A 26114-nucleotide genomic window follows, 5' to 3' on the forward strand; every position below is an offset into this window, starting at 1 on the left:
TTGGTAGAATATGTTCTGACTATCTGGGTCACTTCACAGTTGAATATCCTTGCCTTTTTTTCTTCTAAAAATCCAAGTGCAGCACTGAAATCAATAGAGGAGAAGGTTGGATATTGTGGCTGCATTTATTATGCTGTAAGCAGAGTAAGTAAGTGTCTATTTCTTTCGCCTTAGAACAAATTAAATAGACTAGGCTTCTTTTGACCTCGAGACCTTTTAGAGACACGGTATCCATCTAACATCGAAATTATTTACAGCTTAAGTGCAGGTTACTTTTTTGGGGACGGGGGAATGGAAACTCACTGTTCAGATGACTGAATGGGTCATGTTCAAGTGTTTATATATGCTAAAGAATGCCCAAAATAATTACCCAAGTCATTTGTCTTTAAAAGATGAATTTACCAAATACTACAAAAAATATATGAAAACCATCTGGATTTGAAGGACAATGAGGGGGAAAAAAGAACAACAAAAAAAGTATCTCTCATATTAATGCCTCTCAGCAAATCAAAAATATCAGTTTATCAGTAAAGAAAAAAAGGTTTCCTATGAGTTATTTCAAATATAGTTTCAATTGTGTTCATTGACGCATACAGCGTGACGATAATGTCATCAATTTATGTTTTTATGCAAAACTACTACATCCATCAGAGAAGGAGGAAGATAATTTTATCTCTTTTAGGGAGTCCCCTCCCCCCCAAAAAATAACTAAAAAAAATCTGCAATCAAGAAAAAGCAAAAACCAGTCTTGCTCAAGAAAAGACAGATTGCTATGGCTGATTGTGAAATTGGAGTAGAACGCTCTCTACTAGACCATCCTGATGATATTGAAATGAAAATCTACCTTTTACCATCTAATAATGAATGTATATTACGTAAACCGTTTTAAGGGGATAAGGAGAATTATTTTCTCTTCATGCTCAGGTGGTGTTAGATGGGTCCGCTTCAATTTGACCAATTGTCTCTTTTATTTCTGATTGCACGTGGTTGGTCTTTCAGATCTGAGGATCTAATATTCTCACTCAAGCTTTTGAGTTAATGGTATTGCATAAGTGTGCACATCCCTTGCTCATCACAGTTATGTCATGAAACCTTGGATAATTGTTTTCCATTTAGGATGGGAAAAGAAGAATAATCCTTGAATGGATGATTAAACTGCCTTTTTAATAGTGACAATTTACCCCGGATTTCTCCCTGTTTGGTTACTTACTGACAATGTTTTTGTAGGTTTCATAATTAGACGGCAGTCATACAGATCAGGAAAGTCAAACTCTAAATTCATTTTGTGCAATTTCAGTGCCAGATTGCATTTTCCTTCCCTCAGTTCAATGTAAGATTGGATATCAGAAAAATCCAGTGGAGTGACTTTGAAAAATACTAATAAATAATATAATAATCAATTGTAAATACATTATTTATTCAAATTAATATCATCTTTACCGTCACTTACTTGTTTATTTCACCACACTGTGCCTAGTAATTATATCCAAAATATTTAAGTAATTGTAATAATTTCCTGCCTGTTGCCATCATGGTCAGTGTCAGTATTTGTTGATTTGTATTGAAGTACAGCTTGAAACCATGGATATGATATGATTCCTTTCTCCATGCAGTTCCTGCAGTGCTTGAGGAAAGTAGTCTGGTGAAGTTGCTGCTTGCACAATTAGTCTAAAAATTGTGCTGTGTTGATTCTGGGTCAACTCTTTGATAGCTCTGTTTACTATCCCCTTGATATGCATGACCTAATGTTAAATTTGCTCCCTCATGTGGGGCATAATCAATTTTTAATGTGGTTGCTTGCAGGAAAAGCTCAAAATAGCATCTGCAAAAGGCACAATTTATTTGCATTTCAAAGACTTCAATTAACCACGTTACCAGGTTCCAGAAGTGGCGGGGTTTTTATTTTATGCACCATACTGAAGGTATTCTGATCAGTTTCCTTTTTAAAAATGGGGAAAGATTAGACGGTTATGTAATAACTAATTTCACAATTGTCTCCGATCTCAGACTGGCTTACGTTTGAAAGCGTTTACATACATTGTGATGTTTGGCATGTTTTAGCTACATATAAAATCTAGCCCAACATGTTGTTTACTAGTAATATGGATCATTTGAGCTTCAGTGTTATCCAAATTATTGTCTTGCAACCTTGTCTGTCAGACTTTTGTATTTTTGAATTTCTTCTGGAGCTTTTGCCCTCAAGTCTGCTGTGCAGTGACAAAACGAAGAGATGGTCAGGGTGCCGTTATTGTCACAAATCAGCTCAGTAGTGCAACTTGCCGTCGAACACAATGGCATTGCCAAAAAATATCAGGCAGAGTTAGGACTCTTGAATCAAAAGCACAGATGACGGAAGCTGTGATCCTTCTCCTAAGCAAAAGCCAAAGTACAGAAGCCTGGTGGGTGTCCTCTATGGGCAGTGTTGTTGCACATCCTCATTTCTCATTCTTACCTGGTTCCTATTCAGGGATAGATTTGGATATAATCACCTTAGGTAGCCGAAAGGACAAGTGCTGAATTTTCTAAAACCCAAAAATAGAAGCAAAGCAGAGATCAGAATTTTGTGGCTTGTCTCCAGTTTTTGTGCTTTGCCCTACCAGTACCAATTTTCTCTGTTTCAGATCTATAATTTAGGAAGAAAGAAGAACGGTGATAACTGTTATCTTTTAGTTAGCCCTTCTGCCAAGTGTGGTCATTATTTATTTATTTATATTATCAGAATTAATGTCACCATGCATGTAAAAAACGAGTCACTGTAAAACAGTGTTCTACTAATATATTTTTAAAATAAAGAAAACACAATTGTGGAGATTATATTTCATGCCATTTTTAGCATCTAATATTTGTGATTAGCGTGGCTTACATTTCTGAAATGTTTGTCTCTGTGCATGGGGTACCATTAATGTACTGAAACCAGTGAATTAACCTGCAGCTATAATATGTGAAAACAATTTAACATACGAGCGCAATTGACAGTGATGAGATCTTCCTCCTGGCTGGCTCTGATTGGTTGTCTATTTATTTATATATGTACTGTATATGTAATATTTTGTCCCACAAATTATCTTTTATATACTCTCACAGCATAGTGACAGTTTTAACAAACTACATAAGAAACATTTTGATTAAGATTACCTGCTGCAGCTTCAAGCTTTTCTGTGAAGTTTGAAAGTCAAAATGTCTTATTGTTTTCTTAGCCTCCTTTGATACAAAATATTTTCTAAAAAAAATAAACTGCATTAGCATTTGGCTGAATAAATAATAATTAGTAAGTATTTTAGCAGTGTTGGCGACAGACCAGCTTCACTGACTTTAATTGCTCTGCTGATGATGTGATAAACCTTCATTTCACTGATCTCTGCTGAACAGGTCAAATCTATTTTTCTGCCTGCTAAACTCCTTAAAAGCACAGTAAAGCATACTGTGTTACCATGGCGACCACTAACAATGAGCTGCAGCTCTAGCATCTTTCTGCACACATCCAATACAGTGATGTTTGACATTTTGAAAGCACTCATATTTTGCTCAACAACGGGATGCAAAATATCTTGTTTCTGTGCGTGTAATGGTACTGCAAGTAAACCCTGATTTTGTGAATAGATTTCTTAAAGTCAACAACTGGACACAGTCGACCAGGCCTTCTATAAAAAATAACTTTTTAGAGAGCATAATCAAATAGAAATGCTTGTAAGTGAACTTGCGTATGATTGATGTGGACCTGCTTGTCTTATAAAGTGCTTTCTAAAAGGCGCGAAAGCCAACTGAATTAATAAACATGCAAAAGATAGTGATGTGTTTATGGATGGTGGGAATTCACAAACATTTAACTAACTTCTCCTTTTACACTCCCAGCTTTGGAGAGGAAGATGTCCCTGCGACAGAGCAGAGATGAACTCATCAAGAGAGGAGTTCTGAAGGAGATCTTTGAAAAAGGTGAGTTGAATGCTGAACTACCCTTTTATTTACCGTGTCATAAGTCCTCGCTCTCTGATCTTCCCTTTTAAACATTTGACATGGAGCATCCAGCGATATAATCTTTCATTATTAAAATTTTGTTGGATTTCAGTAGCCTGTATTAAAAACATTCTGTATCTGAGTCGAACAAAGTCTGTGCCTTAGGGCTTTAAAGGAAAAAAAAAAGAAGAAGCTGGCAAGGCTGTAAAAGTCCACTTGCTCTTGCCAAAATGTGGGGAGAGAAGATAAGAAAATTTTCTCTTTTTTTTCTATACAATTAATTCAAATTTCATGCTGCAGACAGGGGAGAGTCGTCTCAGTGAGACTAAAGAGAGTACAACCAGATTCTTTCTCGAGAACATGTCTGAAAATGCTTATTAAAGATTATTGCAAACATTTAGAAACAATTGCTTTGAAATCTGCAGTTGGAGACTAAAGAATAATAATACAATTTGAGATTATCCATTTCCCTGCCACAGTTTCATGATCTGTTGTATACATGATTAAAATGTTTCAGGAATTGTTTAAGCTCTAGAAAGTTGCATAAAATTCATGAGAACATAGAATTTAGTTTTTGAAAAGTGTGTCCATATACTATGCAGTATATAATCGCAATACTAGGTCAGGACTGCATAAATTACTTCTTCAATGCAGCCTGATATAGAGGGAATCGGCCTGTCACTTTCCTGTGGTTTCCAGGAAGCCCAGGTTGCCTTAAAGGGGAGGAATTATGTACTTTCCAGGCACATGGTGCAATTTAATAGCACAGTCTCACTGTTAACCACTGCAGTAATGCATGTTTTCGATGATAATATATGCTCTGTTTTGTTGTTTTTCTCTCCTCCTTTAGCTACTGTTGAATTCCGATCCTCTATGGATGGCAGTATTTGCCCTCAGGAACCCTCCATGAAGACCTCTATGGTCCTGCCCACCAAGAAATCTGTATCTTTTCCAAATGACCATCAGGAGACCCCAGCCAAGCCCCCACTTTACCACAAGCAGCCTCCTGCCCTGCCTCCAAAGCCTTTCTCTAGGATCCCAAACCATAGCACAGGTCAGTCGAATGTTTCCTTGGGATTTGCTGCCTTAATTATAAGCTTGCCTCGTCATTATAAGATGACGAGGCAAGCTTAACAGTTCATGACCAGTGACTGCTCGTTCCTAATGCTGTACCTGCACCACACATGCTCATAGGATTATAGTAGTCTCATTAAAGTCCCCTGCAGTTAACTCAACAGGGCTCTCACTGTCATTACCAATCTGTTGGTGCAGGAAGAGCCATTTTTCTGGCCTAATTCCCACTCCCTCTGCATTGACGTTGGTAGCCATGTATGACCATTTACAATCTTTGTTTATCCCTCTTTTTTGGCAGTTTTTAAGAGATTTGATTCGACCACATCCTGAATTTTATGTATTCCTTTTTCTCCTTGTTATTTTTGTTTTGCTCAAGATTCTTGCCAGCCAATGAAGTTGCCCTGCATGCCCGGGGCAAAGCACTCCCCACCCTTGCCTCCTAAGAAAGTGATGATCTGCGTGCCTCCAGGCGGGCTGGACTCCTCGCCGTCACCTTCCCTAAACCCCCTTAGCACGCTCCCGCCAAAGTGCGCGCCTCCCCAGGGTTTGTCGTCTCACCACGGCACGCTTCTGCCCTCCCAGCTCGTCGGGCTTCACCAGAGCCACGGCCACCCGCTCCAGCTCCAATACGGCGGCCTGCACGCCCCCAGCCGCATCATAGAGGAGCTCAATAAAACCCTGGCACTATCCATGCAGCGGTTTGAAAGGTCAGCTTCTGTCTTGTTAAATCTGTCTGGGGGGAGGAAAGGATGGATTAGGAGTTGATGTTGGTCTAACTTCCTGTATAACCTGATTCACAGTGTCTTAGTTGGATTTGACTGAACTTTGCTGAACATGTGTGCTAACTGAAACATAATTTAAAGCAAAATGCCAATAAGTCTGTAGTCCTCTAACTAGCATTAATCCTCTCTAAAAAGAAAAAAAAATACCCCACAACATTTATTAACTGCAGAAAAAACAACAACAAAAAAACAGTTTTCCGGTTTTGAATTTTTCTGTCCGTTTGTTGGCACTGAGTTCAGTGTTAACTTATTTTCCAAAGTATCTTCTGTTTTCATTGAGGTCGCATCCTGGCAGCTCTGTTGCTCTGTTGTACAGGTCTAAATCAGCACACTGCCTCTCAGGGCAGCCTGCCCTGGTTTTTTTTCAGTGAAATGTGTGTATGTGTGGGCACAAGCGCATGGAGTAGGCGTCCCTCCAGCAGTTTGGCCTGACATAACATGACCAGCTGCTCTTGACGAGAGCCCAGCTTCTTCATGTTTGGAGAAGAGTGACACGGTAGTAGATTGGACATTATGTAACCTCTTGCATTAGGATCTCTGTTTTTTCACCAGAGCTGTTTGGGCAGGGATAAGGAAGTAATGCTCCTGACAGAGCTCACAATTAGTCTAAAAGCTTGGAGTGGTTGCATAACAGTGGCTCATCATAAGAAGCTTCAACCAGACTGTTTATTAATCATTCTGTCATATATGCAGCTGGTTAACCTGTGATGCCTCAGGAAACGGAAGTTTATTCTTCAGGATTTCTTTTGAATTACTTAGACAGGTTTTTACCTAATTGTGGCAGAATCACATTGGACTGGATTTTATGTGTTAAGTTTTTGATTAGGTTGTTTGGCTCATGAATCTCAGGGCTCTTAGTCAGGAAAAGTTAAGCAAAGTGTTTTCCAGACTTGAATTTGTATGGAAAAAGAATCGGAGCATAGAAAAAGTTAGTATTTCCACACTTTGCCTCCTGTATTAATGTTGAATTTTTCCATATGCCCATTTCTTTGTCCATTTGTCTTTTTATTCATAGGTCTGTTTCTTTGTCCTGAGCTCACATTATCCTTCTGTCCTTCTGTTTCTGTTCTTCTGTCCGTCCATTTCTCTATTTGCCTGTTTGTGCCTGGCCATCTTTCCAACTGTTTGTCCTTTTCTCCAGCCAGCAATCCATTTATTTGTCCTTCCACCTCTCGTGATGTTTGTTCCTCTGTCCATTTGTTTGTCCGTCCATTGATCCATTATCCACTGCTTTGTTCATTTGTCTGATGATCCATCGTTTTGTTTGTTTGTCCTTCCATTTGTTACTCATAGTCTGTCAATTTGTCTGAGCCATTTTGCCTTTCTCTCATCGGTCAGTTTTTTTTTAATTTTCATTCGTCAATTTATCTGCATTTATTTGACTTCCCAATGTCCATACATCTTTCAGTTTGATTGGACGGCCTTTCTGATCACTACAGAAAATGTCTGCTGTATATTCATAGTCATGTAGTGATAGCATGAAAGCTTAACAAGCAGTATGTTGTATTTCAATGTGTTTTTATTTATTTTTTTGTTGAGGCTTTCTTACTAACACATAGGTTTAATAAATCGAATAAATAAAATCAAATATAAGGTTTACCAAAGAAATTTAATCTTTTGTTCATTTAACATGTCACTCTATATCAAAAATGCTTTTCTTTAATAAGACCAGATGATTAAACTCTAATAAAAATAAAATTTATAACAAAATTTCCTTTTTCATCCATAGCTCTGCTTTACTGGGCAGTGTTCAGTGTGCTCCCTTGGACAGGAGAGAAGTGCCATCAGTAATAATCGAGTATGAAGACGACAAGGAGAATATGCCCAACGAGTCTGATTATGAAGACCTGCCCAGTATGTACAAGGATGAAGAGGATGATGTGGATGACGATGAGGAAGATGATGAAGACGACGACTCCATATTCACAAGTGAGCGAGGCTGTAGTTTATATTGTTCAAGTTTTTAAACTCGGATCAATTACAAGGGACATTTAAGGCCTTTGTAATGGGTCGGTGGTGGTAAGATGTTATAATCAGGATAATTATATATGTTTTGAAATTAAAATTTGTGTCACCCTCCCTTCTAATGTAAGAGCAACTATGGGGTCTTTCAGGAGAAAGACATTTACTACTGAATGTGCTGTGTATACCGTAAACTTTTACGTTTGGGCTCAAAATGAAAGAACTTTAAATCATTAATATGGCCTTTTTATTTTTAAAGGTACTCTGGCTAAGAAAGTGCTACGAAAAGATTCTCTGGCCATCAAGCTGAGCAATCGTCCATCAAAAAGAGAGCTGGAGGAGAAAAACATCTTGCCTATGCAGACAGACGAGGAGAGGCTGGAATCAAGGCAGCAAATAGGCACCAAACTCACAAGGTGAATTGTACTCTAACCTAAATACAATTACTTTACACTTACTACAACGTTTTATATGATTTCAACTTATGGGCAATGGCTCACTTCAACTAAAGCAAGCATTTTGGGTTAGATTGTGCTGACAGAACTGCGATGGGATCTAATACGGATCGCGCTCTGTTTTTTTTTTTTCAAACTCTATTTTTATCCTTTTGTTTTTTCATCTTGTCTTCTAAACATTTGATAAGGAGACATGCTTTATCTCGTTAAGAAGTCTCTGAAAATGGAGCTGACCTAATTTCAGTGATGCATCCTCCCTCCCTTTTTGTCTCCTTCTCTTGTCTTCTCTCCAGTGTGTGCTCACTATCTCTCTCCTCTTTCTTCCTCCTGCCTGACTTCCTCCCTCGCTCACTGAATCACCACGGTGATGCATGTGCCAAACTAGCTCCACTCCAGTTTTTCACAACAGTGAAATGAAAATCTTTTTTTTTTTTTTTTCTCATACCAGCAATTTTACAATCTCACATGATGCTGGAGCTGATTCTTTAAACCACACAAATGAGTATTTATTTGCTGAGCTCATACGGTGGTGTGAAAATGTGTTTGTCCTCTTCCTGATTTCCTATTGTTTTGCATGTTTAATTTAAATATTAGTCAAAGACAACATAAATAAACACTAAGTGCAGTTTTTAAATTATGGTGTTTATTATTAAAGAAGAAACAACTTATAAGGTCTTCTGTGAAATAAATAAAAAATTGCCCATATCCCCTGTTAAAACATAGCTTAAATGTGGTTTATCACACCTTTATCACCCAGGCAAGATTACTGCCCCACCTGTTCTCAACCAATACATCACTTAAATAGGACCTGCCTGACAAAGTAAAGTACATCAGATGATCCTCAAAAGCTAGGCATCATGCCAAGATCCAAAGAAATTCAGTAACAAATGATAAATGGCCTCTATTGCCTTGTATGGCGTTTCACAGTACCTGCAATCAGTCACCCGTTCATGCACACACTCACACCCTGATGTGGTGAGCTACCACGCTGTACCACTGGGGCTGCCATGCACCGGCGCCATTGGGCCCTCTGACCACCATCAGCAGAAAAGGCGTGTGAAGTGTCTTGCCCGAGGACTCAGCAATGGAGACAGACAGAGCAGGGATTGAAACTCCTTGATATGGACCAAATTCTCTGAGGAGTATTTGTAATACCGTGTTGAATCTATGCCTCAAATAAGACAGTTCTTAAGGCAAAGTGGGGTGCAAAGACAAGCTGTACCTAAAGGAGCTTGTCTAGAGTTTATTGCTCTGAAAGTTATGTAAGAACATGATTATCCTTTTATCTTTTTTTACATGACTTTGTCTCCTCAAATGTTTGAATTTCTGATAGCCTTTCTGTTAGCTCTAATAAAGGCGTTTTATTTATATTTATATAGCGTCTGATTTGCCCTATGCTGGATCAAAGCAAGCTTATGGTATGGCTCTTGATGATTTTAATTACTGCATTGCGTTGATGAATTCTCATACATTCAGTTGGACACCGGTTCAGTAGGTTTAGGCATGCCCCTGTCAAGTTGCTGTTAGGTTTCGCATTTAATCTTCTAATGGTGTCAAATGAGCCACCGCTGTGTTGAAAGCATTTGAAAAGTAAAAACTAAAAAAGGTTCTGAAGTTATTTGTATTTTATTCAGTTTGGGACCAAGTCGAGGTGTTTCATTCTAAATCTCATTGTCAGTTGTGGAAGAACTTGCTCTGTGAATGTCAACTACTTAACTTTCCAGGGACTTGCTGTCAAAAATCTAGAGAATAAATACAGGGAAGAGAAAAGAGGGAGCCAAGTTTTTCTGAGCTGCACTTGCCATACTCATACTAAGTAGGGCACTTCTTGGCCTTAATTGTATCTAAAATTAATGTTGTTGGATGTTGGATTTTGGCTTGAGGTTTAGCACCTGATTACAATAGTGTTTAACTGAAGTTAGATCTGATGACTGCTGAGATATATGCGTTTGCTCATGAAACCAGGCAGAAATCATGTTTTCCCTTTGAAATAGGATGTTATTCCATTAGATTTACCTTTTGAATAGTCACCTAAATCAACTGAAAAATGGAAAACAACAATAATGTACCCATTAGTCACCTACACCATGCTTCATTGTTACTAATGGGTACGTGGTTGTTTAAGCAACAATTCTGTACCCATTAGAAAATGCAAAAAGAGAATGCAGACATATGATCAACATAATGATGATCAGCAAAACAAAATTTGATCGCTCAAAGCATGCAATCAATGATTGGTTGGTAGGCATCCGCCAAGAAACTGCCCCCCAGGCCCCTTGTACCATTTCACCAGTAGCAGCAGCTTCCATGGGTCGATGGATTTGTGCTGTCGACACCAAATTCTAACTACATTGTCTGCAGCCTCAGCAAAAATAAAACTTTATCATATGCAGACTAAAGTGCATATTTTCAGACTTCAGCTGTTTTTAGTTTTATTTCACTTTTTTGGTGAGCTTGGGCGCAGTACAGCCTCGGCTGAATGATCTTAGCCGACAGCAATGGATCTGGACGTGCTCTTCCACTGTTGCAGCTCATCTACTCAAGTGCTAGACATGTGCATTTCGAGAACCTGAACTGCTCCATTGTCAAGATCTGTTATCTGAGGATTAGCAGACATTGTGTCTGCGGGAATTAGCCCTGGCTGTTCTGCTCTGTCACTGTTTATGGGAGGCTTTTTTTCCCCTACTGAACTTAGTTTTGCAATGTGTTGCTTTTGCCTTACACTGAGAGTGGATGAAAATCAAGATGTTTACAGATTCAAACCAGTCTGACATCAGTCTTTTAATGTGCTGCTTGTTTGAGAGCAAAAGAGAACAAAGGTCTTGAACTTCACTTTCACATATTGTCAGATTCCAACGACAAAATTGTATGAATTTTTTAACAAATTTTCTTGTATGTGATGGGCCAACATAAAGCAGAAAATAATTGTGACGTAAAAGAAACTAATGCATGCAGTTATGTATGTCCTTTTGTTTACATAGTAGATTAATCAAAGTCAGACGGGAAGGAACAAATCTGTTAGCAAACGTTTGAAAGTCTTGTCACAGATTCTCAGTTGGATTTTGGTATGGTCTTTGACTAGGCCATTCTAGCAAATGGATACAAGTTGATCTGACTTTATGTTTGGGTTATTGTAGGGTTAGAAGGGTAAACTCCAACATCAAACTGAAGCCTTTATTTCAGAATTTCATTTTGTTGAACTTGGTCAGTTTTCTTATAAGCTCTTCCCATCTTCTCTGTCCCTGCTGAAGAAAGACATGATGCTGCCACCACTATGTTCCACTGGATGGTGTATCTCTTTACACCAGGCTGTTGTTCAGTGGTAGTCAAACATAACATATGCATGCTAAAGGTTTACTTTTGATCTTCATGGGTCTATTCTGACCCTTACATGCCATGTGGTAAAGTAAACAATATTACTTTACCACAAATAAAGTAATTTGTCTTTTCTTAAAACAAACCTTTGTTTTAAGAAAAGGTTTGTTTCTGTCCCTCAGATTTCCCCACATGAGTTGTCAATTTTCTTCCAGAGTTACCATGGGCCACTTGGCTGCTTCTGTGGTTAATCTTGAATGGCCAGTAGGTTTAGAAGGACAACCATGTCTGTGTATGTTTGCTATTTTTCACAGCTTCCTTTTTCAGAAGGTGAACATGAGTATGCTCCATAAAATATTCAGAGCAGAGAATATTGTTGTTTTTTAATCATGAGCCACTATTTAAACAAATCCTTAACTTTATCCTTGTCTACTGTGTTCCTTGGTCTTCATTAGCATCTCTAACAAACATTTGAGGTCTTTAAAGAACATCTGTAGTTATGCTGATATTAAAATACTCACATCTATTTCCTTAGTGACACCTTTAGGGGGGCGGGGGGTCTGAGCTTTTGTAGTGGGTAATGTTCTGACAGTGCATGTGTTTCTTGTCAGGCGCTTGAGCCAGAGACCAACAGCAGAGGAACTAGAGCAAAGGAACATCCTCAAACGTAAGTGTTAGAATTTTCCCCAAACTGTGAATTTTATGAATTTGTAGATTCATAAAAATAAAATGACGTCAACATTTACTTTGGCCATCAGTGAACCCCATTTTTCATGCAGTTCAGCAGTTTGACATGGTTATGCGATTGACAAACATTTGCTGCTTTGTTCCTCCTTGGTCATTCGTTTTGTCATGAAGCAGGCATGCAGCAGGACTCCCTGAGAAACCGTGTCTACAGAGACCTGTGTCTTAGTTCAGGCGTACACCGTATCAGCGAGAAGCAGCTCTGTTGCCTGGGACTTTGCTGCTTTCACATCAAAGACAAGCTTACCAGCAGTTCCTGCTTTCCCAGGGGCTCCTGCATGATAGGCAGAGCACAGAAGGAAAGCACAAATGAGTGATAAATCCATTGCTTCTGCACACACACCAACACCAAGGTTAAACAAACGGCTTTTTTCTCTGTTTTAGTAAGGAGCCATCTAGAATACAGAAGCAGCGACAGCAGTGCATACATGTTGAGCACTAGTACATGTTTGACTGGCGGAGCTTTTGCAAACAGGGTTCCAGGAGGATTCTTGTTGACGGTTGTTTCTGTAACTGCCTCCAGAGTTTGATGTTTTTGTGCATGTGATGTGGTGAAAATCTACAGTGGACCACTCGCTAAATTAAAACTACTGGCCCCGTAAAACACAGAGAGGACTTGAAAGGAACAAAGCAATAATTGTCTCCCCAAACCCAAGTCAAACAGCATTACGGTCAATAACTGAACTATTTAAAGCAAACACTGGAAGTATTTTCCAGTCAAGTGTCATTCTAATGAGCCGCTTTCTATAAATAGTGTTTATATCCCTTCAACAGTTTCATTAAAATCCCACAAAGAGCCTCCTTTTTGTATCTGCCTGCTGTAAAGTAAACCAGCTTCTCTTAATCTCTGCAGCTCGCAATGAGCAGGAAGAGATGGAGGAAAAGAGGGAAATAAAACGAAGGCTGACACGAAAGGTGAGTCTGAAATAGCTCTGAAGGTGCAAACTCACACTTGCTGTTCAAATCACTGAAGGGAGCAAATGAAAGGTCAGGATAAATAAACACTGAGAACAGTAAAAAAAAATCTTGTCTTTTACAGGGCTGGGATTATGGGGTTTTTTTTTTGTTGATGTTGTTTTCCTATTTTAGCTTTTTCACAGGAGAGCCTTGTGTCCTTGCTGCCCTTGCTCCTTCAGCATGTTGGCTTCCAAATATTTTGACCCCATAGAGAGGTGTTGTTCCCCTCAATGTTGTTTATACAGCAACACTTTCTGCTCACCAGCAGACACACTGCACTGGAGTAGAATCTCTAATGTTGTTGAGCTAAGATGCTGAGCTGAAATAAAACCAAGTTAAAGAAATATTAATCAATTAGCATTTTTAAGTGAATCTAAATGTTTGGGTTTCCAAACATGGTATCTAATAAATGAAATGTCTACTGTAAGAAAGTGTTTGAATTAAGTCAATGTAATATTAAAGTGGAGCATAATTATACTTTTAAGGTTAATTTAGTACTATATAGTGACAAATAACTCTGAATTCTTCTTTGCAAACAATAGTTGGGAAGAAAAACACTCCTAACTGGTGGTGTGAACACTTTGCTCCTTCAGAACCAGTTAAGTGAAAGGAAAGTGAAGCAGTAAGAGTTAAAAAAAAAATACACTGTCCTTTGAAGTTGACTAACCCGGACTAATGTTAGTCAGAAGTACTTTGGTGAAAAACTCTCTCTGCAATGAAATATGGTGGTGGCTGCCCTTAAGGATTTGGGGACGTTTTTCCCCAGCAGAGACAGGGAAGCTGGTCAGGACTAATTGGAACATGGCAGGAGGTAAACACAGGCCAGTCTTGAAAGACAACTCTTTAAGGACTGCAAAAGGACATGAGACTGGTTCAGGTGTTCAGCTGCCAGCGGAACAACAACAACTGAAAGCATGCAGTCAGAACTAAACTGAAATGGTTTAAATCAAATTATTACACATATCTGTTAGAATGGACCAGTCGGAGTTCAGGTACTAAATATTATTGAGAATTTGTCACGGTTATAAAAATACACAGGTTCTTTAGTTGACAAACTTGAGGCTTAAATTTCCCTTTGACCTAGAGTTCTGCTTGTTATTTTAGTCAGCACGTAGTTCTGTAAATAATAAAAACAAAATGTGAAAATAAAAATGTATTCCTTATTCTGAAAGGGATTCCACCAGAAACCTGATTTCTAAAAACACCGGTTCCTGTTCTGCATTAAAACTTCTGGGAATCTTAGGGATGAATTCTTAGGATGATTGTTTTGAAAGTTTAAGTTGACTTGGATAAACCGTTTTATTAATATCAGTGAAGTGTGTTATCATTTGCAGACTTTTGAATAGCAAGATATATTTTTACATCCGTTTGAGTACAGTAACAGACCATAAACAGTCATTATTTCTCAGGTAAAAGATGTTGATTACGATGCTGAAGAATACTGTAGTTTTGCAATGTTTATAATGTAATTTTTCTAGTTGGTTGGTTTATAACCAATTAGAATAAAAGAATAGCTGAAGTATCCTATTCTTTTATTAACCGAATTCTATTTCTTAAATACCTGAACTTTCGCCTGGTCATTTAAGGTGATTAGAAATTTTTTCAAATAGATGTTTTTAAAGATGATGCACAGGATTCAAAATTTGAAGGTCTTGTCCAAAATAGAATGATTTGTAGAACTCTGTTATCCATATAATTCGCAAGTCTTCCTTTTGTGAGCTTGATTATATAAAAAGTCTTGAGGTCCGTCTAATCCAGCAGCTTCAAATAGATTTACATTATTCTGTTTCATAAGATTTTTTTTTTCTTCCTGTTCTAGTTGAGCCAGAGGCCCACTGTAGAGGAGCTGAGACAAGCCAAAATTCTTATCAGATTCAGTGACTATGTAGAGGTCTCGGATGCCCAGGACTATGACCGGCGAGCCGACAAACCCTGGACCCGACTCACGGCAGCTGATAAGGCTAGTATTACTTTGGCTATTTTAATTAAACTAATGTAATCTTTTAATTTTTTTTTAACCTAAATTTCATTCTGTTCAAATTGAAGTTGAGCTTCCTCATGGCTGCTTCACATGATGTAGCCCCTGACGCAGGCGAACCATGACTCAGCTAGATTTAATGTTTCTCCTGTCTTGTAGTGTCATGTTCCACTTCAGCTGTTTTGTTTCTGAAAGCGAGTAAACATCCTGAAGCGGTGCGGCTGCTGACTGTCCACCGATCTACGCCGCTGACTTTTAATGAGAGCCAGACTTGTGCTGAGCGCATCTTTTGCCTTCTTTCAGTTTGCTGACTCGTGACTCAGAGTTCCCCAGGTCACACCTGAGGAACTCTTGAGAACATCATAGGGAATCAGCATTTTTATTACGCAACTAAGTCCTTTACATAAGAGAATAATTGGATAAACCACGCTTCGGGACCCCTAACCATGCTGCTGTTCTGCTGACGTTTTCCTCTCCTTTTTCTTTCATTGGGTAAAGAATTTTTGTTCTGCTGTCCTCACTACTTGCTCCCTGAGGCTCTAGATGTCCCCCCGAGTCATGTTAAATAGTAGAGCAATAACATCACCTTGCTGGATTGCCGTCACACATAACATTTTAAATTGGATTTAAAGTCCCCCTGGCAAACCGATTTATGTCCTGAACTTTTCCACTGCTGAAGACGTATCTCATAAAGGCAGTAATTCAGCGGACATGGACTTCTGACGCAGTAATACGGTGCTCAGTATGTGAGCTGGGTTCAGAACTTCTCAGAGGATGGATCATTAGCAGAGGGTGAGGGCTGATGTGATTTGCTTAATTAACAAGCATACTGAAACCACTACTGAACTACTACTGCTGAAACCTAGCTTTGATATTTGCTTTTATGCCATTGTCTAAGAACCACAATTCCTTAGCACAGTGGAAGTGTGCGCCCCACACTTTGGTTCCCAAAGTGTGGGGCGCACCCCCCAGCGGGGCGCAGTACTATTGGAGGGGGGGGGCTGGAAGCAGTATGGATGAATGAAAAGAAAAAAAACTGTTACACAAAATGTTTCACTGTAAAGATGGTTTGTAGTGTGTTTTGTTGCAACCTGAAGTGTGACATAAACTTCAAAGGAGCTTGAAAACAAAATTTGTGTATAGGTTTATGTCTGGTTGAGCGATGTGTGTGCCCAGTTGATTTTTGTTTTATTCTTTTTTTGTGGGGAATTTTATTGTAATCCATGGGAGAGGGGTGGGAGGTGGGGGGGAAGGGAAGCTTTGGGAACCATTGGGGGAGCCCAGAAGAAAATCTTTGGGAACCACTACCTTAGCATAAATGTGATGTTTAGGAGCTGAACTCAGAGTCATCAAAATAAGACCAAAAAGTAAAATGTATTTCATAAACCTGCACACACAAGCATTTACAGTTTGGGTGACCTGAATTATAAATTGACTGAGTTTACTCATATGATTCCATCTCCACATTCAAAACCCCTGAAATATATATATATATATATATATATATATATATATATATATATATATATATATATATATATATATATATATATATATTTGTGTAGGACCACCATTTTGCATCTGAAATTGTACTAAAAAAATACATTTGACATTAATTGATTATAAAACGCCACATGTATTGGCACTGTTAACAATTCTTATTAAATAAATGTAATTCGCAAACTATAAGTTGATCAAAGTGTTGAGAAACTTGTAATTAGTAATCAATGACTTACTGTTTAACAAACCTACACTTATTATATAACACTGAGGCCCATTTGCCTTAGCCACTGTTAAAAATAGGAAAGGGGAGAGAACATGACATGCCAATGAATCATATGTGTGTGTGAATGAATGGCTGTGGCTATTGTAGAGGGTCTACATTTCTTTGTGTTTTTTAGGCATGTTGAATTTCCTAAATGTATTCATAGAGGCATAATTGGACCAGAAAAGGACTGCTTATCATATTAGGGCTCATGATTGTCTGCAGAGGGAAAATATGTGGGTCTTATGGTGTGTGGAAAGAGAACTCAGTGGAATTGTTCATGGCCTTGAGTGAAGTATAAATAATGCATGAAGTGCACAAAAAAGTGTTGGAATACATGGCTTAGAGACTGCAGGATTTTTTTTCTGAAAAGCTATTGCTACTTTTCTGAATATTATTTTATGTCTACAGGCAGCAATCAGGAAAGAACTCAACGATTTTAAGAGCAACGAGATGGAAGTCCATGAGTCCAGTCGTCATTTAACCAGGTAATTAGAGGAATTAATTTTGCATCTGACTTTCCTTACATTATTGCACCCCTCATCCCTATTGTTACAGTATCTTGTAGAAGTATTTGTTACCCTTGAACCTTTTCAGACTTTGTTACATTTAAGCCATAAACTTTACATTTTAAAGTGTGGGATCAACACAAAGTAGGGCTTGATTGTGAAGTGCAAGGAGAGGTTTATACAACAGTCAAAGTTCTTCACAAATAAAAATCAGAAAATTGTAGTGTGCATTTGTTTTCAGCCCTTTGTACTTGAACTTAAAAACCCTAAGCAAGATCTTGTGCAACCAGTTTCTTTCTGCAGTCATCCAGTTGGTAAATGCTCCACTTGTGTGTAATGTAATCTCAGTATAGTATTTTGTGAAAGTGTGTTAGAGGTTGTGGGGCTGTTTGATGCTGGATTAGGTTACAAAACCATCTAATAAGCTTTGGATGTCTCACACGACCATGCTTGTTCCATTGTCTGAAAATAGAAAGACTGGGTCACTGCTGCAAACCCACCAAGATATAGCTGTCCGCCAAAACGTGCTGCCCAGTCAAGGAGACCATTAATCAGAGAAACGGCTAAGGGTTACTCTGGAGGGCCCTTACAGATCTATAGCTCAGATGGGAGAGTCTGTTTGAAATTCACAAATCTGACCTTTCTGGAAGAGTGGAAAGAAGGAAGCAGATTACCACAATCCATGTAGGGGATACAGCAAATGTGGAAAATGTTGTGCTTGTCAGATGAGACCAACCAGGTCTGAACCTGTTTACAGGGATGCTTTTTTATTATTATTTCAGCAGAGACAGAAAAGCCAACCAAAGATGACTGGGAGATGGCTGAAGATAAATGCAGGACAATCTTGGAAGAAAACGTATATGGCTGTGTTCTTTTGCTGCCTCTAAGACTACAGTGACAATGGAATGGATTAGATCAAAGGATAAAGTGTTACAAAGGGGCCCAGGAGTCCAGTCCTAAATCCGATAAGCTGCGTCAAGTCTTCCTGTTAACTGATGCTCTCTGTCCATTTTAACTGGGCTTATTCTTATTCACTTCACTTATTCACTTTTTCTACTTTGTGTTGATGTTTGTAGTTTTGGGTAATGAATTTGAGCATAGTTTTAATAAAATACCTAAAACATTTTTTTATTTGTTTTTACAGGTTTCACAGACCATAGTAGACCACAACTGTCTCAAGCAATCCAGTCTGCTCCTCTGGAGAACCTTAAGTGCTGGACAGTAAAACGGTGCCCGTCTCTTCAATAAGGCCATGTATTCTGAAATGCCTTTTCAGGATTTACACATCTGAGTCAGCGCTGCACACCAAGATGCTGACAGCCACTGTTCAGTCCCTTATAGTAGCACAAAACAACTCTAGGTAATGCACATTGCCCCTGTAAGGGGCTCATTCAACTGTCTCTTAAACCTCTCTGCTGAGCTCTCAGGCTGGCGCTCAGTGGTGTGGAGACTGGACAGCCGAAAGAGTCCTTGTTTGCAGTTGATTGATACTTGCGGCAAACCTACTTGGGTTCATCAACAACACCAGTTTACTTGTCTCAGTGGACATGTTTTTAATCCCCTCCTCTCCATTAGGCTGTCACTATGAACTCTTTTTAGCTCTTGTGGACAATCCTGAGTGAGGATGGGGAGTTAATTGTTCCAAGCTGATTAAGTGAGAAGAGACTCAATCTCTACTGTTCCTGCTGGGATTTTAGAAAGAAACATAAAGGAGGAAAAGCCTCCAGCATTAGAATCATGTGCAATTTTTTTTTCTTTCTGCTTTTCCCAGACTACAGCGCCCTCTGGAGTTCTGTGAGTCAAATGTAGTCCTGCTCCTGCTCCTCCATATGTGCAATTCTAACTGTAACCAGCAATGCTGACATCTAATTGCTAACTGTGAATTTGAGAGTCTGGACAATTGCTAGACTCTCTCCAGATGTATATTTTGTTGATACACAAGAAGGAAAGTTAAATTTAGGGAATTAAAAAAATCCTGTTTAGATGACTTTTATTAATGTCTTATGCATTTTACAGTTAAATTTGCAGCTCACAGAAATGTTCTGATTTTAATGTACAACAATCTTGTTTTATTTTTTTTTAGTTGGTCAATTTTTATGTTTTTAATAGAACCACTTCAACCATGAACACCTAATTTAAATTTCTACAGGCATTCCAGCGCTTTGAAGAGAGTATTAAGTGATTGCTTGCCACTTTTCTCTTTTTTATTATTTTTTTTATGTGTGTTGTTTGCTTATGTACGTTCATTCTTGGCTCGAACTGTGCACTGTATTATACACTTTAATTTTATACTCTTGTCCCTGAAGCTTTTAACAAAGCAATACCCTTTGTAGAGAGGAGGTTCAGATGAATTCTCTCCACACCATTTGTATGTTTTTTTTTTCTTTTTCTTTTTTCAGTGCAGACACGTTTCTGTCTTCAGGGTCTAGCAGTTTGTTTTATATGGATGTTTCCTTCAGAGTTTTTGCAGAACAATTTTTCCTTATAGGACCACGTAAAATCTGCCTGGATAGCTTTACCAATACGTTCGGACAAGGTGCAATGAAAGTGTCATGGTATGTGATGCAGACTGTATTTAACGGGCTCTGACTTTACTCAGTTCTGAGTGACCATTTTGAAGACCTTTTACTGCTTATGTACTTTGTACTGTTAAGAGTTCAGCTTAATTTTTTTTTTGGATTTGTAAGTTAATTTTTGTTTTTCTGATAACTGATCCCTAAGCCAGTATTTCAACACTTATGCTTTTTGCTTATTTTTTATTTTTATTTTTTATGCTGTATTACTTTAAAAGTTGCGAATGAAATTTTCATCAGCAGCGGAGATTAGAATCTGTTCATATTGTGATTCATCTCTGTAAAGGAACATGGGTTCTGTATTATTTTAAAAACTTAAGAAGTGTTGGGTGAACTGATGGTATCTGGGGATGAAAAACATTACATTTCTTTGTTCTGCATGTGTTTTATATGCCAGAAGAGGGGTGTTGCTCCAGTCATTACTCTTATCAAGTGGAAAACAATCCTGATTTGATTAGGCCATCTCTTCTTACACACACATGCAGTGTTTTATGTTAAATTCACTTTCTGCAGAACTATAGTTGGTCCCCTTTTAAAAAAGAAATATTTGCAGGTTCAGAAAAATGGAACATTATAGAAATGAACATACACTATTTTGAAGTTGTTATATCACGACCCGAGCCAGTGGATCAAGCATGAGGTTTGGCATTTTGCTGGAATCAAGGAACATGATATCAGCAATAATCGGTTTCTTTTAACAAGTTGGCGGTGAGACTCAAAGTAGTCTTGTTTTTGTTCTTTGTTTTTTAATTCCTGAAACGCAGAATACCATGTAAGGAACACATCATGCCAATAAAATTCTATTTCTGAATGCATTTAAATAGTTTGACTTGTCATTTTAAGGTATTTAAAAGCCTTAACTTTTAGGCATTTGAATGTACTTTTTAAATTTATTTTTCCTTTGGGACTAATGGAGTACTTTTGAATTATGTAATACATTCTATGCATACTAATGCTAATTTCCAAAAAGCAACTTGCAAACTAATTGCATACTCCATTAATGCCAATATTGATGAGTGGCATAAACCTAATGACCTAGATTTAATATTTGCATCACTAAAGGAGTAAAAATACTTGAACCAGTGAATTACTGATTCTAATTGAAAAATTAAGTGAGGAATCTTTCAAATCAGAAAGGTGTCTTTATTATGGCATGTCTGATTTTGACAAATGTGAACACTTGACCCAGCAGAATAGAGTAAATGTGCTTTGACTAAAATAACATTTAAAAGGATAACTTGGGATATTTATCATCAATAAACATTGATAAATGTTACCAACTAAGGAGGCTGTTAACACACTGGCATTAGACATTGCTTGCATTTCAAATAATTATTCAATGAGTTAAACCTGAGGCATTCCAGAGATGTGGTAGGGGACAATTACAACACATCAGGTGTCAATAATTTAAAACAAGGCTTTAATATATTTTTGTTATACGTCTTAATCCCCAGTTCAATGTTATAAATGGGAGGTTAAATTATTTGCTATAAATAATGCCTTGCAATATTATTCTTACCACTTGTTCCAGATTTTGCTTGTTGCAACCACTGAGCAAAAACTTCAATGTACAGCATTTAGATTTTATGTGAAAACAGTGCATAGTTAAGTGGAGGAAATAGTGCAAATATTTAGTTTATGTTTTTACAAGTAATGTGAATCCAGTGCAACCACCCCCATGGAGAACTGATGGTGGCAGTGTCATGCTGTAGGGAATGTGCTTTTCAGCGGGGACATGGAATCTGATCAGAGTTGCTGGGACAAGATGAGTGAATCTAAGTCTGGAAGAAGTTCTTTCAGAAGGGGTTTTGAATGAAAAACATAAATTGTTTTGCTTCTCTATCAAAATTACGTATAACTTTGTGTTGATCCATAGCATAAATTGCCATATTTATTTTAATTCAGGGGATGTGTGAATACTGTTTCAAGACACTGCAAGAACTAGTTTGTCAAAGTTACTTGTCTCTCATGCTCTGCAAGATAGTAAAGCATTATGAACTATAAGTCTTTAACCCTAGCAAATTACAACAGGTCAAAATTGTGTGTTCCAAATGGAAGATCTTTTCATTTCCCAGCCTGAAAATTTTAGCTCATGCAATAAATTCATTAGTTAAATAGAACAGTGAGACAATAAAAATGCACAAATGTAATAATCTCTGGATATTCTTAACTACTCTGAAATTAACTACGAGGCTTTTTAATCTTATTTGGTGGCACAGAAAACGGGCTTAAAAGTGGTGTTTTTATCATGTTTCTTCAGCAAAGCAAGTTATACAAATGCGCCAAAACAAACACTAAAAAACTACTTTGAAATTGTGCTTCAGACTTTTAACAGCTTTTTTCTTGCTGAATTTAGATAATAATAATAAAAAATCCTCTCCACTAGATGGCAACAAATACAACAAGATGAGAGCGTATCTGAGCCGAGGCCTTGTGAAATGGCGTCCTGATGAGATGGTGCCGAAGTAGTTTCACTCGCCACCACTAGTCGCCACCACTAGTCGCAAGTAACAAGACACACAACCAAGTTTATTTTAGCCATGGATTGGAATGTTAATTATTTGCAATACAATGAAATAAACAGGCAGTTTTTGTTGAATTATTCGAAAATATGGGTGCGTTTTTGAACAGTTAAATAGCAGTTCGCTGAAGGCAAATTATGCTTTCATTTTCATTACAAACAAGGTTCACGCAACAAGTAAAGAAAACTATAGCATACAACTACCTCAGGCTAATGCCAAACATTTATAGGAGCTATGTTTACGCCTCCCCTCAGTTCACCGCCCTGCTCAACTGAAACGGAACAAAGGAATTATGGGAAACGTATTTCTTGCATCTTTTTCCTCAGTAGAACTCTTATTGTGGCGAACACGTTTCCCAGAATTCCCTGCGTTGTTATTAGCGACCCCATCTTGTGCCCTCCTCATGAATATATATCAGCCAGTATTTGCGTAGGAGGTCTGCCGACGTTCATTTCATATTCTAGCACTGTATTTTGGGACGCACGGTACAGTCACGTCTCCGCCCCGATCTGCCCCCTTAGCGCCCTGCCTCTTCCCAGCGAATTTAATCGGGTAAAATGTTTTTTTGGAACCGCGGAGAGCACTTCGACGGGGAAAAGACGGCGAGAAGTGAATGACAACTAAGGGCATAACTCGGCAACGCCGCCTATTTGGCGGACATTTATCACGTTGGGAACATTTTAAGGCTTTTAAATGTAGGGGGTTTCAGGAATAACCCACTGCGCACCGCTATTTATTGAGAGTGGAGGGTACTTTTCTCTGACAGAGATGGAAAGTGTGCAGGCTGTCGCCGAGGATGCGCCGTCAGATGGAGGCGCGACCAAGTTAATGAAGAAGCCCCGCGGGCCGTCTGTCGCCCGGGGGACTCCAGCGGATGATGGCGGTAGACGGTCGGCACCCTCCCGCGCTGAGACTAAGAACGGGAATAGCCTATCTCATTCCGCCTCCATGCCGGCGACTAGTGCGTCAAACCGGGCCGTGGCGTCTAATGGCCGGGGCTCGTCCAGTAACTCCAGCTCCCTCCTGTTGAGACGGCGGCGCTTGAAGAGGAACCTCTCCGCCGCAGCTGCAGCAACAACTACCGCCGCCAGCTCAGCTGTCACTGCGAAGATGAGCTCGGCCCTGTCCTCCGCGTCCCTTCACACCCGGAGCCTGGACAGGAAGACTCTGCTGAAGCACCGCTTGAACCAGCAGCTGCAGCCAGCGGATCGCGAGTGGGTGAGAGCGGATTTGCACCGGGGCTGCATTCACGTACACGATAGGCTGACGTCCTCATATCCCAGGCCAGTCCTTTGCACTATGGACAACACAGCCGGCGAGGTGGCGCTCCGTTTGAGTAAACTCTGCAGCAAGTCGAGCTCGGTGATGCGCATATTTTGTAAAGATACCTCCAAGACTGACCAAAATGGCAACTGCAATGTGAAGTGTGAATTTAATGACGATTCCTTTCATGCGAAAGACGGGTCACTAAGAAAGTGCAACCAGCAGACTTCCTTAGGATCTGCAGAAGTGAGTGGGCACCCCGGTGACAGATTGAGGCTGCTGCTTATGGAGAATGCAGATGACAGGCAAAAGCAACAGGAAGTTGATGGGAAACTTTTCACCCCCGAATCAGAGTCACAGGATAACATAACCTGCTCGCTGTCAGACCTGAACTCCAATATGGATATCCATAATGACGACGATTCGGAGCATAGGAATGGCGTGGACAGCTACGGATTAAACTCTGGCTCAGATGTGGAGAGCAGTGCGTTTGATGACCTGAGCTCAGGGGCCCGCCTCAGTGAGCACAGAGACTCCCTGAGTGATGACATGATCCTGGGAACAGAAGCATCCATCCTCAGCCCCTCATTTGACAGTGCCACAGAGGGCCACGACATGTATGGAAGTTCCTCAGACGAGCTGGAGCTCGACTGTCCAGTGTCTGGCTCAGGCATTGACCACAGTAATGGCATCTCAGCAATCACTGCGAGCTACACGCAGTGCAGCATGGGACATTTAAATGACATGACGAAAAACGTGGGCCCTGACAGCAGACTGAACTCACACAGTTTGGGCAGCCTGCCACCCAGCAGTAGTGCCTGCTCATTGTCAAGATTCTGCTCCACAGATATTACACCTGGCAATCAAGATTGTGGTCAAGATGCTGTGAAACAGGAGCCAACAACACTCCAAAATGGAGATTGTAGTGATACCAGCCCCACACTGTATGTTCAGCTGCATGGTGAAGCTGTGAGGAGGCTTAGTCCAGATGAGAGGCCTCTGCAGATCCAGAATGATTTTCTGTTTAAGCTTGGATTTAAGGACCCTTGGAGAGTTCAAGAGGAAGGACTCAACACAGAAATTGGCTCCCTGTTACGTTTTTATGCAGGTAAATTTTTTCATATTGTGTTTCTGCTCCAAAACCTGTTGATGATGCATTTTTATTATGGTGATTAATTATGTTACTTTAGATTCGAGATGCACTGGTCAAGTTTTTGGTAGCTAATGCTGATTTTCATTCTTGTTTGTTGTTGTTTGGTGTAGAAATTTGACTTTCTGATTCAGACTATTTAAATGATCATAATGACTACAAAGTTTATAAAAGGGCTACAGTTTCCTTCTTGGAGGCAGGAGTTTTGAATCAAACAGGAAATGAAGGAATTACAAGATTCACAGTTTATTCATCAAAGCTTATGTACCTAACTTTTATCTGATTTGTATTAAAACTCGAAAGTGCAACAAAGTGCACATGCTTGGCTTTTGGTGGGAGATGGATGCACAAAATCAAAAATCACATTGTTCAGTAACTGACTTGATGATTACTGATCAGAGAATGGGAGAAATTGTCCATTTCCAATACTGGGATGACTAATTACTGCATCTCTGCTTTGGATGGATGTTATTTAATATTTCCTATTCTGACTTTGTTTGCTCTTTGGTCACAATGTTACAAGTGGGATTGTGATGCAGAGGTTAGCACTTGTCTAAATCTACCTTGCCTCAGGAACTTCCTCTGATCAATCAGCGTATTTATTTTTCGTTTCTTCCGGCTTTAACTGTCTTTGTTGGCCTGAAGCAGCCCACTTTGCTCCCGTGAACATGCATGACACTGCCACAAAGGCATTCAGCACAACTTATGGTGTGCAGACATAAGGGGCCCTTTCCGGCTTTTGGCCCATTATCATCCAAATGAAAAGCCTGAATGCCTTTGTGGTTGGATGGAGAATAGCGGTGGGAGCGGTATGGCCTGGGTGGACCATAAGCCCCCTCTGTGGACTCTGTGAGTTTAAGTCATTGAGATGCTGCGCAATGCCTGTCCTATTGGCATCCAGCACAACTACTGTCACACTTACTGCCTGCCAAGCTGAGTTAACATGCTGCTCCTCCGAAGCTCAGGAAGCCCCCTTTTTCTTCACCAGTATTGCTACGGTTGTTGGAAGAGGAGCCGGGGGTGGCTGAAATGTGCGTCTGGTAAAGATGTTTGATGAGCAATTGTTGGCACTAAAGTTTGACATATTGAGAGCTCCTGTAAGCTAAAAATG

At 39.3% G+C, this 26114-nt stretch overlaps 2 protein-coding genes across 3 annotated transcripts in view; both read left to right on the forward strand.

The window, feature by feature from the left end:
* The window catches only part of LOC102227841 (phosphatase and actin regulator 1-like), a 45820-nt gene extending 24937 nt beyond the window's left edge, over positions 1-20883 (forward strand). For both annotated transcript variants that reach the window (XM_023335837.1, XM_023335836.1), the window contains exons 3-12: positions 3853-3933; positions 4805-5008; positions 5405-5735; positions 7540-7739; positions 8032-8188; positions 12154-12209; positions 13140-13201; positions 15063-15203; positions 17398-17474; positions 18640-20883. In XM_023335837.1, coding sequence (XP_023191605.1) covers positions 3853-3933; positions 4805-5008; positions 5405-5735; positions 7540-7739; positions 8032-8188; positions 12154-12209; positions 13140-13201; positions 15063-15203; positions 17398-17474; positions 18640-18655 — 1325 coding nt within the window. In that variant the 3' untranslated portion in view covers positions 18656-20883. The remainder of the gene's footprint in view (positions 1-3852; positions 3934-4804; positions 5009-5404; positions 5736-7539; positions 7740-8031; positions 8189-12153; positions 12210-13139; positions 13202-15062; positions 15204-17397; positions 17475-18639) is intronic.
* A 2181-nt stretch (positions 20884-23064) lies between these two features.
* Positions 23065-26114, forward strand: part of LOC102225687 (PH domain leucine-rich repeat-containing protein phosphatase 1-like) — a 51084-nt gene continuing 48034 nt past the window's right edge. Inside the window, exon 1 of the mRNA XM_014472538.2 lies at positions 23065-24961. Coding sequence (XP_014328024.1) covers positions 23359-24961 — 1603 coding nt within the window. The 5' untranslated portion in view covers positions 23065-23358. The remainder of the gene's footprint in view (positions 24962-26114) is intronic.

Source organism: Xiphophorus maculatus, chromosome 6 (assembly GCF_002775205.1).
Source record: "Xiphophorus maculatus strain JP 163 A chromosome 6, X_maculatus-5.0-male, whole genome shotgun sequence".
Taxonomy (NCBI): domain Eukaryota; kingdom Metazoa; phylum Chordata; class Actinopteri; order Cyprinodontiformes; family Poeciliidae; genus Xiphophorus; species Xiphophorus maculatus.